The sequence below is a fragment of the Salvelinus sp. IW2-2015 genome, linkage group LG27 (assembly GCF_002910315.2).
Source record: "Salvelinus sp. IW2-2015 linkage group LG27, ASM291031v2, whole genome shotgun sequence".
Lineage (NCBI taxonomy): Eukaryota > Metazoa > Chordata > Actinopteri > Salmoniformes > Salmonidae > Salvelinus > Salvelinus sp. IW2-2015.
In genome coordinates, this window is record NC_036867.1 from 32,837,399 (window position 1) to 32,852,541 (window position 15,143).

Sequence of the window (15,143 nt, forward strand, 5' to 3'; positions counted from 1 at the left end):
GGAGCCKCTCTCAAAGGACATTGACACTTCTGTTACAGGGATACAAACATGGATGTCGTTATTAGTGTAGAAGGCTCCTATTCAGTAGTGCTGTATTGTGCTGTTGATCTCAGACACTGATTCAGACAGCATTTGTAAGAACCGGCTTATCTGAATGTTGAATGGGTCAGAACAAAAGGGATGCTTGAAAGAGTAAAACTCAAAGAACATGGCTAGATCATCAATGGATCAAACAGAAATCACACATTCTCTGAGGTACCAAGTGCCCCTACCCCTAAAGCACGACCCTGTCCAGAAACCTCATTCAAAATGCTGTGAATAGGTTATAACTGAATATCTGAAGTAATAAAACCTGCTTTGATGCCAGTGGATGAATACAGGATACATCCATAATGGGTGGCGTAGTCTCAGCAGGAGTCATATTGTGTGTCAGCCAGGCCAGCATGAACCCAGCTTTTGAATGGAATTCAATCCAACAGAAAATCAGTTTTAGAATAAAACTAACATAACAAAATGTGGGAAAAAGTCAAAGGGTCTGAATACCTTCCAAATGCACTGTTGACTTTTTGTTGTATAGAGTCAATTTGAAAGATATATAATTACAGTAGAAATATACATTCTATAGTACACTAAGTGGAAACAATAATTTGGCGATAATGTGTATAAACATATAGCACTTAACTATAGTTTAGTTTTTCCACATGTTGTGTTACAGCCTGAATATAAAATGTATTAAATTGAGATTTTGTGTCACTGGTTTACATGCAATACTCCATAATGTCAAAGTGAAATTGTGTTTTTAGAAATGTTTACAAAGGAAGGAAACCGCTTAGGGATTTCATCATGAGGCCAATGGTGATTTTAAAACAGAGTTTAATGGCTGTCATAGGAAAACTGAGGATGGATCAACAACATTGTAGTTACTTCACTATACTAATCTAAACGACAGTCAAAAGAAGGAAGCCCGTACAGAATAAAAAATATRCTAAAACATGCWTAAAATATGGCAAATAAATTTAATTAACTTTATGACCTGAATACAAGGTGTTATGTTTGGGGCAAATCCAACACAACACATCACTGAGTACCACTCTTCATATTTTCAAGCATATTTTGGACCGTGGGTTATGTCAGTGTTAGCTCCATGGCTACTGAGTAAATAAGGGTAGCACACAATATTTCTAACAATAAGATAAAGTTCCTTGTGTTGTTACCATAATTTTTGTAAATCTTCAAAGGAAAACTACATTTTCCAAACAGTTTGCTTCAATGGTTTATTATTAGTTTTGAAGATTATTCAAATACAATTGAAAGCAAGTTCATACAATGGGTACATGGATGATGTATAGTGTTATTGGGTCAAGGTAATTCAGAAAATCATTTCACTTATAAAGTGTTTTACTATATTACTCTTCGGTGCCTCTTGTGGCAACGCCCATGGCCTCCTCAACAACCGTGACCATGACCACCATCGCTATCACTTTTCCCTACCACTACCATGACCGTGATGGTCTCTACGACCAGGGTTACCGTGTTTACCGCCACGATCTCCATGGCAACCGCGATGACCACCATGGCAACCGTGGTGATCACCACCTCTGCCACCAGGGCTGTGTCTGCCACCAGGGCTGTGTCTGCCTCCATGGTCACCACTGCCACTGCGGTCTGGGGGGGTAGCAACCCTCTGGAGGACCATGGTCTCTTCCCCCCAGAGTGGTGGTCCTTATCCCCAGGAGGACAGCCCCCCGGTCCCCCTGGGCCACCATGAGACTGTTTCTGCTGATCTAAGTCATACCCTGAGGGGTGACGACCCCTTAGAAGAGACATGCAGTCAAAAAGAAAATTATCAATAAAACACGGCTAGGCAAAATATGTTCATYAAATGTTATATGTCGAGCAGACAAAACAATGAGGGTATTTTACCTGAGCTGCTGTCAAACATTTCCAGCGATTAAATATGTTACTTTGATAAGAAAATTGCAACAAAGGATTACGTTTTTTTTAATCACTGTTTTATCATATTAATATAAGGCTATAAAACAGATTGACCTGCCCAAAAGTTCCTTGTTCAAAATCTGAAGGTATTCCAAGACATTACATGTAATCAAAAGAATAATGAATACTCATTTGAGATATGCAAATACTGAATATGTGCCAGAAAGCTAAAATAAATAGTGCATATATTTTACATTTTGAACATAGAACCCAGATTAAATGAAGAGTGTACACGCCTGTAACTGGTACGTAAGCAGCTCTCGATTCTGTCCCTCGATTCTGTCCCTTGTCTACTTAAACAAACTGGATAGACTACACCCTTTTATTCCCGTCATGTCATCCTGGTTATTGTACAACACAGTTGGAGGTATGGACGGGGTTCATGTCCCGAAACACACCTTGCATCACTTTGTCATTCAGAAGCAAATAATACTACTCTATCAGCATAGCTTCACATGGAAGAGAGAAGAAGAAACATTGTGGTACTATTCCATTTAATGTGATTTAGAACACCTTTGACTGTGATATCTTGGCTTGGTGTAGGCTGCTGCTATACAGTACATGACGCAAGTATTTCTTGAATTCCTAATAAAGCAAAGGAGTACCATTGAGGAGTAGTTGATCGAGCATTTATTTATGTGAACCCATTTTATTTTGTAAAGTGTTATGAGAATTGATGGTTTTGAAAGCCTGGTTTGAGGCTTAGGCAGGCAGTGGGTGATGCTTTAGTAATGTGGTAACTTCTTCACTCTTTTCTCTCTGCAGCATCCAGGACTGCATTAGCACTCTCCCTGGCCTCAGTAAGCAGAGCTGATGCTRTCTGTTGAGTCTGCAAAACACAAAACACGAGTGTATAAGTGTAACTATGAAATAACTGTATAACAATGTAATAATCCACTGGCTCTCACCAAAATCGAGCCTTTTTTTGTTTTGATTCATTTTCCAGTACTGATAGATGACCTACGTTGTAACCTAGGCTACATCATTTTGGAGCGAGAAAGACCTATAGGCTACATTGTAACTTACAGACACTTTGAAGGACTCATCTGRGATACCCTTGAGGTTGATCGCAACGTTGTAGTAGGCTCCAAACACTGCCGTTTCCAGGGCTTTAGCTGCTACCTGCAACACCACAAATAATAACCATATAAGGAAGATGCTTTGTAGGCTGTCTACAGTACAATGCATGTCATAGCTCTGGGGCATCTGTCAGAAAATGTTTTGCAACCAGACTTAATAGAGACACTTATGGGTGCCCTGGCGTTTTGAGATGCTGTTTTACGGTATGCCAGTAAGATGGTATGTGTAGATAAGCAGTTGGCACGAAACAAAATGGTCCACAGTTAGGTCATTAAAGCATGTCGGTATCTGCCCTCAAGCAAATAAACGACTGCATAGAAGCCACTCAGGTGTGCTTGCAAAGTTGCAATTTCTCTACGGTCTCAGTCACGGTACCTGGAGGTCAGACTTGCAGGCCACGTTTCCGTAGAGCACCATTTCCTTTAGACAAGGCCACAGCAGGTTGACTCGTTCCGCCAGAGACAGTGGGACCGCCACGGCTTGCTTCAGACCCTCCTGCATGGCATCTTCCCTCCTGGGGCAGGAACAGGGATAGGGGTAATGGTAAGGCAGAATTACGTAGGGATAGGGGAAGAGGCAGGTCAGAAGCAAGACCAGGGTAGGGGTAGAAGCAGGATTAGGGGTGGGGATAGGTATAAGGTATAGGAAAGAGGAAGAGTAGAGAAATTAGATCGATTTGGAGCATGACAAGACTACACCATGACTACAAGACTACTACACCTTACGTACAGTTAGAACAGGTGCGCTGACAGTAAATGAACTACAGTAAACCCGTCTTCTTTGGGAAAGCCTGCTTTACATGTTTACAGGGATAGGCCAGGTTGCTTGCCAGGTAAAYTMAGGTGACAGGTGAGGGCGGGATACAGGAGAATGTACAGTAATGAGTTTCCATAGATGTCAATCTGAAGTAAAGATGGTTTGAAACAGTTCCAACGTGCTGTGCTGTTTAGATGTGTGTGTGTGTGTGTGTGTGCTTAATTACACATCTACTTTAATGACATGCTTCTCTGACATCTTGGATTCGACAGAACTGCCATATGTTGGTAGCATGGCAATCACCTTTTGACTTCATCTGATGTGTTTCTTGGCATCTTCAATGCAGCCTGAAAACGAGAAAGTTAAACCTTATAAAACAGGAGTAAAAGATTACATTCCACTACATTTTCATAGCAAAGTCACAATACAGCAAACATCAAGATCTTACCTTGGGTCGAACCTTCAAAGTAAGCATTTACAAGGAACAAAAACATAGTTTTTATCACTCGCTCTTCACCTGAACTTTTATCATCAGAAGAAATATTCATCATATTTTGTACGACTCTCTGCTTCGCTAAAAGGCAGGGCAGGGTCGCGTCGGGTGGGGTCGCATCGAGCGGCAGGTAGCCCAGCGGTTAGCTCATTGGGGCAGTATCCGAAAGGTTGCTGGTTTGAATGCCCGAGCCGAAAAGGTGAAAAAAATCTGTCGATGTGCCCTTGAGCAAGGGCACTTAAACCTAATTTGTTCTAGGGGCTCCGTACTACTATGGCTGACCCTGTAAAACAACACATTTCACTGCACCTATCCGGTGTACGTGACAATAAAACATTTCTTTTTTGTTTCTTTTTTCTCAAGGCATAAGTTTAGCTAAGTATTTTTTTTCTTAGTTTGGAATCCAATCTGAATATGCTCTGAAACGGAATAAAGTGAAACAATAGTGAAAAATATTCAGTTAGGATTTCAGTCTAGCTTTTCCCTGTATAGTTCCTGCTTTCCCTAGCCCGGTTAACCCAGACTGAAGCTTTCCATGATATGTTTTCCTCTCACCATATAGCGACTGAATGCCTTGGAGTCTGCATCCACCATGACCAGCAGTTCATTCATGGCCTGATGGAAGGGAGGGATGAGTCTCCTCATGATGCTGTCCAGGCTATCAAACTGCCTCTTCCCATAGGTCATCTGACCCACCATGGCTCCCAGAGCAGCCCCCTGAAATGCACACACACACACACACCTTTGACTCCTCCTTGTATTGTACATACTTTATATTGGTTTATTCCTATGTGCTGGGCAAGGTCATAAGGGGAATATAGTCATCTACATGATATTAAAGATGGTTGTACCATTGCAGCGACGGCAGCAGAGACTGACCCTCCTCCTGGAGCAGCGGTTCTGGCCCCCACGCTGCGGACAAACTGCTGCAGAGACAGAGACACCAGGCGCTTGTCCTCCTCAGTCCTCTCCACCATGTACCTAGAGTCACAACCGTAGAAATAGATTTGAATGACTAGAATGGGAAAAGTCCCTTAGACCATGATAATAGTGCACTCATTGGTACTCACTCTATGATTTTCTCTTTGGGGACGAAAGGCCCAAGTGAATCAAGCCCAAGTTTACTGATGACCAGACGGACCTTGTGCTCCTCCTCCACAATGAAGAGCCTGTCTCTCTGGATGTAGAAGTCAGCACAGTCCAGCACGGCTCTCAGAGGCATGATGCCTACAATCTGAGAGCCCACCACTGGCAGGTTCAGGTCCTGGGGAGYAGAAGGAAGGGAGGAGAGGTGTCAAACTGGCTGAACATTTTGACATTATTAGTTGTCCTTATGTCACTGGTTCAAACCAGCAGATCAGTGAGAGGGTTTTGTACAATAATGCTGTACTCTTTGCAGCTGTGGCTGTTGTTGTGTTGTTGTACCTTGGCAGCACTGCAGACCTCTTCGTAAACAGCGTGGACGGGCGTCAGCTCAAAGTCCAGGATGTTGGTGGACACCTGGGCTATGTTCGCCTCTTCCAGGTACCAGCCCATTCCCTGCACCTTCTTCAGCCGACCCGGCTACAATACAAATCGATCATGTTACTCTCTTTGGAAGCAGACAAGGCATATGACTCAAAAATAGGCCTTTATTAGATCAGCATCAGTTATAAAGAAGAGGAAGACAATGATGTCTCCGAAAAATGAGTGGAATCTCTTCCGAAGCCAAAGTAGCTGTGTGTCCTTCATCTCTGACATTGGGCGATCAAGATGTACAGTAGKGAGCCTACCCTACCTGGTCTTTGCTTCTGCCCTGTTCCCGGATATCTAGTGCYATCCGATGGGCTTGTTCCTTGGTGCTGAGGAGGTTTATGTTGTAGGCAACCAGGAATTTGCGAGCGCCTGCTACTGTAGCTCCCCAGGAGGGCACGAAGGCGGCAGGGCCATAGTCAGGAGCCGACTCTGTCCTCTTCAACTGAGGACAATAGACACATCGGTATAATTTAGTGCTTCCAACCCCTCTTAAACATTGTGTGTTTGAGCTACAGACTTTCTTTTTTTTTTTTTACATTGGATTTGTCTATTTCTACTGCATCAGCCGATGCCAACCATTAGCCTGGGAGTTGAACTAGAGCAGTGTTACTGAGACAAGGGCGGATCCAGAAAATGGTTCTTCTCACACAAAAAAACGTCTGTAAAGTTAAGTACTGCTTTTCATTTTTAGCTTATTTTTCACAGATCTATGCTCTTTTACAATGAGGGAAATGTTGCCCATAGGGTACGAATACAATGAAGTTAGGTCAAACTCACTTTCTCAGACAAGGCCTCATACTCCCCTGCCCGGACAGAGGGAAGAGATCTCCTGTTCTCCTTCCTCGCTGCTTCTCCATAAAGATACACTGTGGAGAAACGACAATGTGTCTTATTCACCTTTGTGTGGCTTTCTGAGAACAATACCYTTATTTTACCAGGTAAGTTGACTGYGAACACATTCTCATTTACAGCAGCGACCTGGGAAATAGTTACGGGAGAGGAGGGGGATGAATGAGCCAATTGTAAGCTGGGGATGATTACCATATGAGAAAGAATACACAGAGTCAAGGTGCACTGCACTGAAACTGACCCTATGGCTTTGTCTACAGCTAAGCAAATGGACAATATGTTAACTATAGGTCAATAGGTCAGAGAGGAAAACCTACCAGGTACATGCAGCACATCTGTTAAGTGCTGGGCAAAAATGTTGGCACAGTTGACACAGTCCTCCATAGTGACATTCTGGACAGGGATGAAGGGACACACGTCCATGGCGCCCATCCGTGGATGCTCCCCTACAACAAACGTACATATTATTCCACTAAACAACTTACCAACAGTACTTAGCCACCCTTTATTTGCACTTAAAAGTGAGGCGGGGCGGCAGGTAGCCTAGTGGTTAGAGCGTTGGACTTGCTGCAAGATCGAATCCCCGAGCTGACAAGGTAAAAATATGTCGTTCTGCCCCTGAGCAAGGCAGTTAACCCACTGTTCCTAGGCCGTCATTGAAAATAAGAATTTGTTCTTAACTGACTTGCCTAGTTAAATAAAGGTATAAAATAAAAGGTGGAGAGGAGTTGTGTGATATCTTTGAACATAACTGTTTGACTAAGTCATGTGAGAGTCTCTCTTTTTAGCTCTCTCTCTCTCTATCTCCTACCTGAGTGTTTGGTCATATCAATGAGTGGGAAGGCAGTGCGTGCAGCGTTCAGTGCACCCTCCACCACAGCCTGTGGCGAGCCTACGAAGGTGTAGACTGTACGGTTGGTGGAGGATCCAGGGTCCACGTCGAGCAGACTGCATCCCTCCGTGCTGGAGATGGCCTCTGCTATGGCATCAATCACCTGGAATGGGACCAAGTCACATTGACTCGTATAACTTGTTTCGTCCACATACAGTTATTCAGAAAACATTTTGTTGGTATCTCGAGATCATATTCAGGATTATACTGTAAAATTGTTTGTTTGCTTAGGTATTCACAGTCTCCATGAGCCCCCCTTGATTCCAGACACACTGATCTCATAAAATATAGAAAAATGTCAAATAAAAATAATGTTATTGGTAATCAAGATCGATGTTTCGGACAGAAAGTCTTCTTACATGACCAATATAAAGCTATCATGTGCATTGTGTTAATCACACCACAGACTACTACTAACAGCTTCCTTCTGCTGTGCAAACAGGTAACCCACTTTCTGTATCTCCCATGCCCACTCACCTTTTTGTTCCGGCCCTCGGAGAAGTTGGGCACACACTCCACCAGCTTAGCCATGATGCGTAATAATCACAGAGTCGGGTCGTCCAGGACAAGGACTCAGACGAATTTAAGGCAGAAGTGTATTCCCCCTTTCTCTCTGCTCCACGAGCACACACCAACCCATCCAGTATGTCTCTTCATCCCCAAACGGGACATTTAAGCAGTCTGTCCGTCTGTAACGCTGGTTGAATCATTAACTTACTCCACTGTCCTCTTATCTAGGTCAGCTGGCATTGATTCCCAGGCTGCTCTAGTCTAATATTTACCAGGACCTGGCGCGGATGGTGCCAGCCTCACATGAAACATTCGCAGACACTAATCCCTGATTCCCCATAGGTTAGACTTAAATACTGGAGCACCGGTTGCGAATGGTGAAGGAATAAATTCAGTATGATCAAAGGAGGTATCCAGGCTGACAGACAGATAGCTGGTGAACTCTCCACTCTAGCTGTTACCTCTGCTTTCTCACCACAGCCATAGTAAACGCTTGGCTAAGCCCTATTGGATGATATCTCAGGATCAGAGGATGAGAATTCCAATAARTATGATTGAAATGTGAWGTGGTGCACAGATCTAGACCCARCGCTGCATTATCATATTGCATTCATTGTGTATTCATGTCTTGTATTTATGGTACGCAGAGTTTCTGAACATTTTGGTACCAGTAACACCYTTTCCTAAATAGTACACATAATATGCACCATCACCAATAGGATTTCTTAAATCTGAATCAAAGAGCTTCATGTTGGTTATTATTAGCTATGGCAGTAGTGGCTCTATTATAGCCTCTGTGACATTTGTCCCAAAGGATTAAACAGTCTCGAATGGTCAAACATCCTCAGCAATCAGCATTGAGCTAGGTGATCAAAGCATTTCTCAGCTAAGTACCAATCAAATAGGCCAATTCTTATTATGTTTATTTTTTATTTTTTTATTTAACCTTTATTTAACTAGGCAAGTCAGTTAAGAACAAATTCTTATTTACAATGACGGCCTGCCAATTGACAGATCCACATTGACAGATCGACCAGTTAGATTTATACAAGATGTAGCCTACTACTTTGGTCTTGATACACTGAAGATGCAACCACTGAGGCTGTAGGCTGTGCTATCTAGCCCAGTGTTTCTGAAACTTTTTCTGTGCTAGAGACTGTTCTAGCCAACTGTTGAAGGATTAACTAACATCAATTAATGAACACCCATCTATGGTTGCATCACATCATCCCCCCAAAACAAAACAAACACAGTCGGCTGGACTGGTTAATGAGTAATGCTACAGAGGGGATCTGGATGGATCGAGAAGCATTTATAGAACTGGGCACTAACAGACAAATCTTTGAGCGCTTATTGGTGCAGTGGAATACTCCTCCTACTACCTGGTCCTATTGACATACATTGGTACTATACATGACGTTAACTTCAATGCCTATGAATAAAATCAGATAATCGTTTAAATAAAATGAAAAAGTCTAACTCCTTGTTTCACTTTGTGCTCAACCCAATCTTTAGTTGCTCAATGTGTGGGATGCAGATCATCAGAAAAGGGTGTTCATGTTATGTACACACATCACAAATGTGAGTATAATAAAATGGAATATTATCAAAGATTACCACTCTGACATTATTGTTATTATTTTGGGGCTCCCAAGTGGTGCAGTGGTCTAAGACACTGCATCTCAGTGCTACTACAGTGCTACTGTCACTACAGACAACCTGGTTTGAATCCAGACTGTATCACAACCGGCTGTGATTGGGAGTCCATAAGGCAGGGCGCACAATTGCTCCATCGTCGTCTGAGTTTGGCCGGTGTAGGCTGTCATTGCAAATAAGAATTTGTTCTTAACTGACATGCCTAGATAAATAAATGTTACATTTAAAAAAAAATCTATGTAGCTAAGGGTTATATTTAGGCATGTAGTAATGYGATATTATAGCTCAATTGCGAGTTTGTGGATCAACGCCCTCTATTTTTTAATGGACCTCAAACTCAAAATTGACAAAAACGATAACGCAAAAACGACAACGAATGCCTTCATGAAATACACCAGTAGATGTAAATTATTCCACAAATACCTATATAATTATGCATATAGCATATATCGTTTTTTCATGAATTGGATTATGTTGGCCGTGTTGGAGAGCATCAAATCCATGACGCATTGTAGGTAAATGGTGACTGACTGAATTATCTACAAATAATAATGAGTAGTTATTTATGGTGCTAAATTATTTGTAGATCTGTCAGTCGGTCGGCTGCAATGTGCATAATATTGAAGTGGTCAAAAACAGAAAAAGACGGAAATAGTCACGTCACTTTCCCGGCGTTTCACATGAGYCACGTCTGAGTTGAAAGGTTGAACGCAGTGGCGCTCTCGCGAGCTTCGTTCTCTGTTTTCACAACATAACACATTTTCAGATTTTACTAMACGTTTTTCGAAAATATCCAAGCGCTGCATAGAATGCTGGCTACAGGAGCAGTAAGTACACGAAATATGTTGCTAAKGTTAGCTAGCTAGGTTAACAATAGTTAGTACAAGGCTTTTGTTTTTGCTAGCACAAGGCCAATCCCTGGCCTGAATTTGGCCAGCAGTACAGTTGCTAGCTGGCTGTAATGCTAAACTTGTTACAGAGCTGTTTTGAACCCCTCATGTGGCAAACTGTTTGGATAATATTCACATTTGAATGAGCCAGCTATTAGCTATGGTAGCTAACTTCTATTTGTGGGAAAGTTACCGTATCCATGAATGTAACGTTAATGTACATGTTGTTGACTGTTAGCTACCGTTTAGGTAGACAGCTAGCACTAGCTACCTAACGCTAGCTACCTAACGCTAGCTACCTAGCGCTAGCTACCTAGCTCTAGCTACCTAGCACTAGATACCTAGCACTAGATACCTAGCACTAGATACCTAGCACTAGATACCTAGCACTAGATACCTAGCACTAGATACCTAGCACTAGCTAACTCATTCATTCATTAAGGTGGCAAGAAACACCATTGTTAACCCTGTTGTTTACGGAATAATTCCAACACAATGTCAGTTTAGCTCACGGTGTCCACCTCTCCTGTAAAACAGGCTGTAACCACGGCTCTGGCCCAAGTGGATAGGGAAAAGATCTACCAGTGGATCAACGAGCTGTCCAGCCCAGAGACCCGCGAGAATGCCCTGCTTGAGCTCAGTAAAAAACGGGAGTCCGTGCCAGATTTGGCTCCAATGCTATGGCACTCCTGTGGAACTATAGCTGCTCTCCTGCAGGTAAGATTGTGGACATCACTCACTGGCTAGTCTCTWGCTGGATGTAGCATGATTTTCCTTTCTGTGAGTGTGGCTCTCAACTTGATGATGACCCTCTTCTTACGCTTTCATAAATAGGAAATTGTCAACATCTACCCRTCAATAAACCCCCCGACCCTCACCGCTCACCAGTCCAACAGAGTATGCAACGCATTAGCACTTCTGCAGTGTGTAGCCTCTCATCCAGAGACAAGGTGGGTCACTTGATTTTCTATCATCATGATTGAATTGTACAGTGCAATTAACAAAAACAGTCTGTGTTTTCTTCTATATGATGTGTTTTCTTCTATATGATGTGAAATGTCTAACTTATTTACTGTTGTCTTTCACAGATCGGCATTTCTGGCAGCACACATTCCTCTATTTCTGTACCCCTTCTTACACACTGTCAGCAAAACACGACCATTTGAGTACCTCCGACTCACCAGCCTAGGAGTCATCGGTAAATATCCTTTATATCATTTTTGTGGTTCTATTGCTATGATGCCTTCTCTGTCTTTTCTTCTCTCTCAATCTCACTCTCTGATGTTGTCATTGCCTAAGTCATGAAATGATCCAATTACTTTGACAATACAGTATGTGTCATGTATGTTTCTCTATAACTTGTTTCTGTTTGATTGGCAGGTGCCTTGGTCAAAACAGATGAGCAGGAAGTGATCAACTTCCTGTTGACAACAGAAATCATTCCCCTGTGCCTTCGCATAATGGAGTCTGGCAGTGAGCTTTCCAAAACGGTACATATCTCCTGCTCTCTGCCTCTCGCTCGCTCTCTGCCTCTCGCTCGCTCTCTCTCGCTCCTGACCTCTTGCCTCTCGCTCGCTCTCTGCCTCTCTCTCGCTCTCTGTCTCTCGCTCTCTGCTCTCTCGCTCTCTGCTCTCTCGCTCTCTGCATCTCTCTCTCGCTCTCTGCATCTCTCTCTCCGCTCTCTGCCTCTCGCTCTCTGCCATCTCGCTCTCGCTCTCTGCCTCTCGCTCTCTGCATTCTCGCTCTCTGCATCTCGCTTCTCGCTCTCTGCATCCTCGCTCTCTGCATCTCGCTCTCTGCCTCTCGCTCTCTGCCTCTCGCTCTCTGCCTCTCGCTCTCTGCCTCTCGCTCTCTGCCTCTCGCTCTCTGCATCTCTCTCGCTCTGCTCTTCGCTCTCTGCTCTCTCTCGCGCTCTCGCATCTCTCTCTCTGTATCTCGCTCTCTGTATCTCGCTCTCTGTATCTCAAGATACATGTATTTCAACCCTCATTTTTGTTCCACAGTAGCAACTTTATGCATCTCTGCATCTCGCTCTCTGCATCTCTCTCTCGCTCTCTGCCTCTCGCTCTCCTCCCTCTCGCTCTCTGCTCTCGCTCTCTGCCTCTCGCTCTCTGTATCTCTAAAGATACATGTATTTCAACCCTCATTTTTTGTTCCACAGGTAGCAACTTTTATACTACAGAAAATACTCCTTGATGACACAGGGCTGGCATACATTTGCCAAACATATGAACGCTTCTCCCATGTGGCCATGATACTTGTAAGTTCAAGGTTAACCAATATTCAAAATATTATACTTTTCTAGACATTGGTTGCCTCCTAAGTAATTTTTTATACAACTGTCTTTTTCAGGGCAAAATGGTTCTTCAGCTCTCCAAAGAGCCCTCCGCTCGTCTTTTGAAACATGTTGTCCGCTGTTACCTACGCCTGTCAGACAACTCCAGGTATTGAAATCAACTCTTCGACCTGCTGTTGCTTGTCTCATTTAGTCTGTGTTCAATCCTTCAGTGTTTTGAAGCAATTTTCCAGGAATTACAACAACAAAAACATATTGAGGAAAAGATTTTGGGAACTCTGAAAACAGTGGATGTGTTCATGGTCTTATCTTGATAGATAATAGATTCTGCTGAAAGTGGCTTACTCACTATCATAACTAACATGACTTTGTTTTTCTCACCTCTGCCCCCACACCAGAGCCCGAGAGGCCCTCCGTCAGTGTCTACCAGACCAGCTTAAAGACACCACGTTTGCCCAGGTCCTGAAGGACGACACCACCACCAAACGCTGGTTGGCACAGCTGGTGAAGAACCTACAGGAAGGCCAAGTCACAGACCCCAGGGGCATCCCTCTGCCCACACAGTAGCTCCCCTTACCTTTTCAGCAGGGTTGCACAATTATGTTAACTTTCCCATGATTCCCACGTTTACCAAGACTTTCCAGGGAATTTTCCAAATGAGATTTATTTAAAACCTGGGAATTTTGCAAAAGTTACTGGGATTTTGCAACCCCACTTACCATGCAACTGCACTGAGTGACACCCACCAGCAAGGACCCAGCTTCCAGAAACAGGAAAAAGCCACCAGTTTGAATGACGGACGGACTCACAAAGGGGCACTTATTTTGTGAAGAAAGACTATTGAATGAAAGCCCTGTACTCTGCCGTTTTCTTACAGTATCTTTCATTCAGATCAAACCGCCTGCCCTATCTCCAGAAGTGTATGAATGCGTTTTCACTTGGTGTCAAACTATTAGTTATATATATTTTTTCTTTCTCAAGGACATTTGGAGTCTTCACTTCACTGAGTGTTCTGAAATTGAAGTAGACGGCACAATAAAATGTTACACCTTGACATGTGCGATACTGTTTATGTGGCATACTTTCTCTTGTGTAATAATTAATTGAAATAACATATTACAAAGTGACTGCTTTGCAGTTTACATGGATGTGTAATTGATATACACATCTCAAATAGGCTAGTGTGTGGAAATMAACTGAAATCAAGCTGTATTGTGTACATTAGAGGTTGCAAGTAAACGTGTTGGTATGCTTCAGTGTTGACAGATTAAGGGACCCCCCCCCCCATTTGAGCCTTGGCCCTGTCCATCTATGTGAAACCTGAGCTGCTGCAGTGTATTATTGATGCTCTGGAACCTGGAACTCGGCCACAGAAAGATAAGTTAATATTCTCAGTGCTCAACTGTAGAGGTAACTCCGGCCTCAACACAACCTTGTTCTCTGTCAGTGGCAAAGCATGTGAACTTGGGGTGGCAGGTAGCCTAGTTAGAGCGTTGGGCCAGTAACCGAAAGGTTGCTGGATCGAATCCCCGAGCTGACAAGGTAAAAATCTGTCGTTCTGCCCCTGAACAGTTAACACACTGTTCCCGGTACGTCGTCATTGTAAATAAGAATTTGTTCTTTATTGACTTGCCTAGTTAAATAAAGGTTAAAAAAAACATTGAGTAATGCGTCTCTGCTCTTTAAACTCTCCTCTGACCCTTAGGCTGGCTTATGCATTGTTCTAAAAACACTGACCTGATGTGCCAAGTGTGAGGGTACTGCATCTTTGATGATGTACTTGCCCCCTGTCTGTTGGTAGCTTGAAGCTTCTTCGTGTGGGTTCACTTGGGCTCATTGCAGCAGGTTTAGTTGTCTTTGTCAACATGTTAACATGGTTAAGTTCTGCTTTAAAAGTCCTTAAACAGTGTGTATACAAAATAAGCACAATGATGTGTGATATGCTGTATATACAGTAGAGTAATGTTGGTAACATGGGGATAGTCATTTATGGAAAAGTATGACCCCAGTTGTTCAGTTTGGGGTGCCTACATAACCTTTCACCTCATTTATGAATGAATAGTGCCTTTTTTATGGATCAAAAGAAGACCTAAAATGTGTAGCTGAAGCTTAAAGTAATAACATCTGGGCTGTTGGCTCAGGTACTTGATCTTTGTACATCTCATTACATTTCAAACTGACTGGCCATTTAACACTAAAGAGGACCCTTTG

General features: G+C 43.0%; 2 protein-coding genes across 3 annotated transcripts; one reads left to right on the forward strand and one right to left on the reverse strand.

The window, feature by feature from the left end:
- Positions 1–2,602: 2,602 nt before the first annotated feature.
- LOC111953479 (formimidoyltransferase-cyclodeaminase) lies at positions 2,603–8,293 on the reverse strand. Its single transcript, XM_023972781.3, has 13 exons — positions 8,058–8,293; positions 7,500–7,683; positions 7,006–7,134; positions 6,617–6,705; positions 6,102–6,281; positions 5,750–5,887; positions 5,395–5,588; positions 5,176–5,305; positions 4,880–5,041; positions 4,135–4,178; positions 3,451–3,589; positions 3,022–3,117; positions 2,603–2,824 (listed from the first exon to the last, which is right to left on the reverse strand). The coding sequence occupies exons 1-13, from the start codon at positions 8,109–8,111 to the stop codon at positions 2,741–2,743; spliced, it is 1,623 nt and encodes a 540-aa protein (XP_023828549.1). The 5' UTR covers positions 8,112–8,293; the 3' UTR covers positions 2,603–2,740.
- Positions 8,294–10,408: 2,115 nt separating this feature from the next.
- Positions 10,409–13,986, forward strand: LOC111953753 (CCR4-NOT transcription complex subunit 9). 2 transcript variants are annotated; one of them, XM_023973222.2, is made up of 8 exons: positions 10,409–10,573; positions 11,174–11,353; positions 11,471–11,586; positions 11,725–11,834; positions 12,017–12,126; positions 12,798–12,896; positions 12,989–13,080; positions 13,331–13,986. In XM_023973222.2, exons 1-8 carry the CDS (start codon positions 10,556–10,558, stop codon positions 13,497–13,499), a joined length of 894 nt encoding a protein of 297 aa, XP_023828990.1. In that variant the 5' UTR covers positions 10,409–10,555; the 3' UTR covers positions 13,500–13,986. The 2 variants fall into 2 exon arrangements, with proteins under 2 accessions (XP_023828990.1, XP_070291582.1); XM_070435481.1 differs by having other exon boundaries at positions 12,989–13,079; positions 13,318–13,986.
- Positions 13,987–15,143: the final 1,157 nt, after the last annotated feature.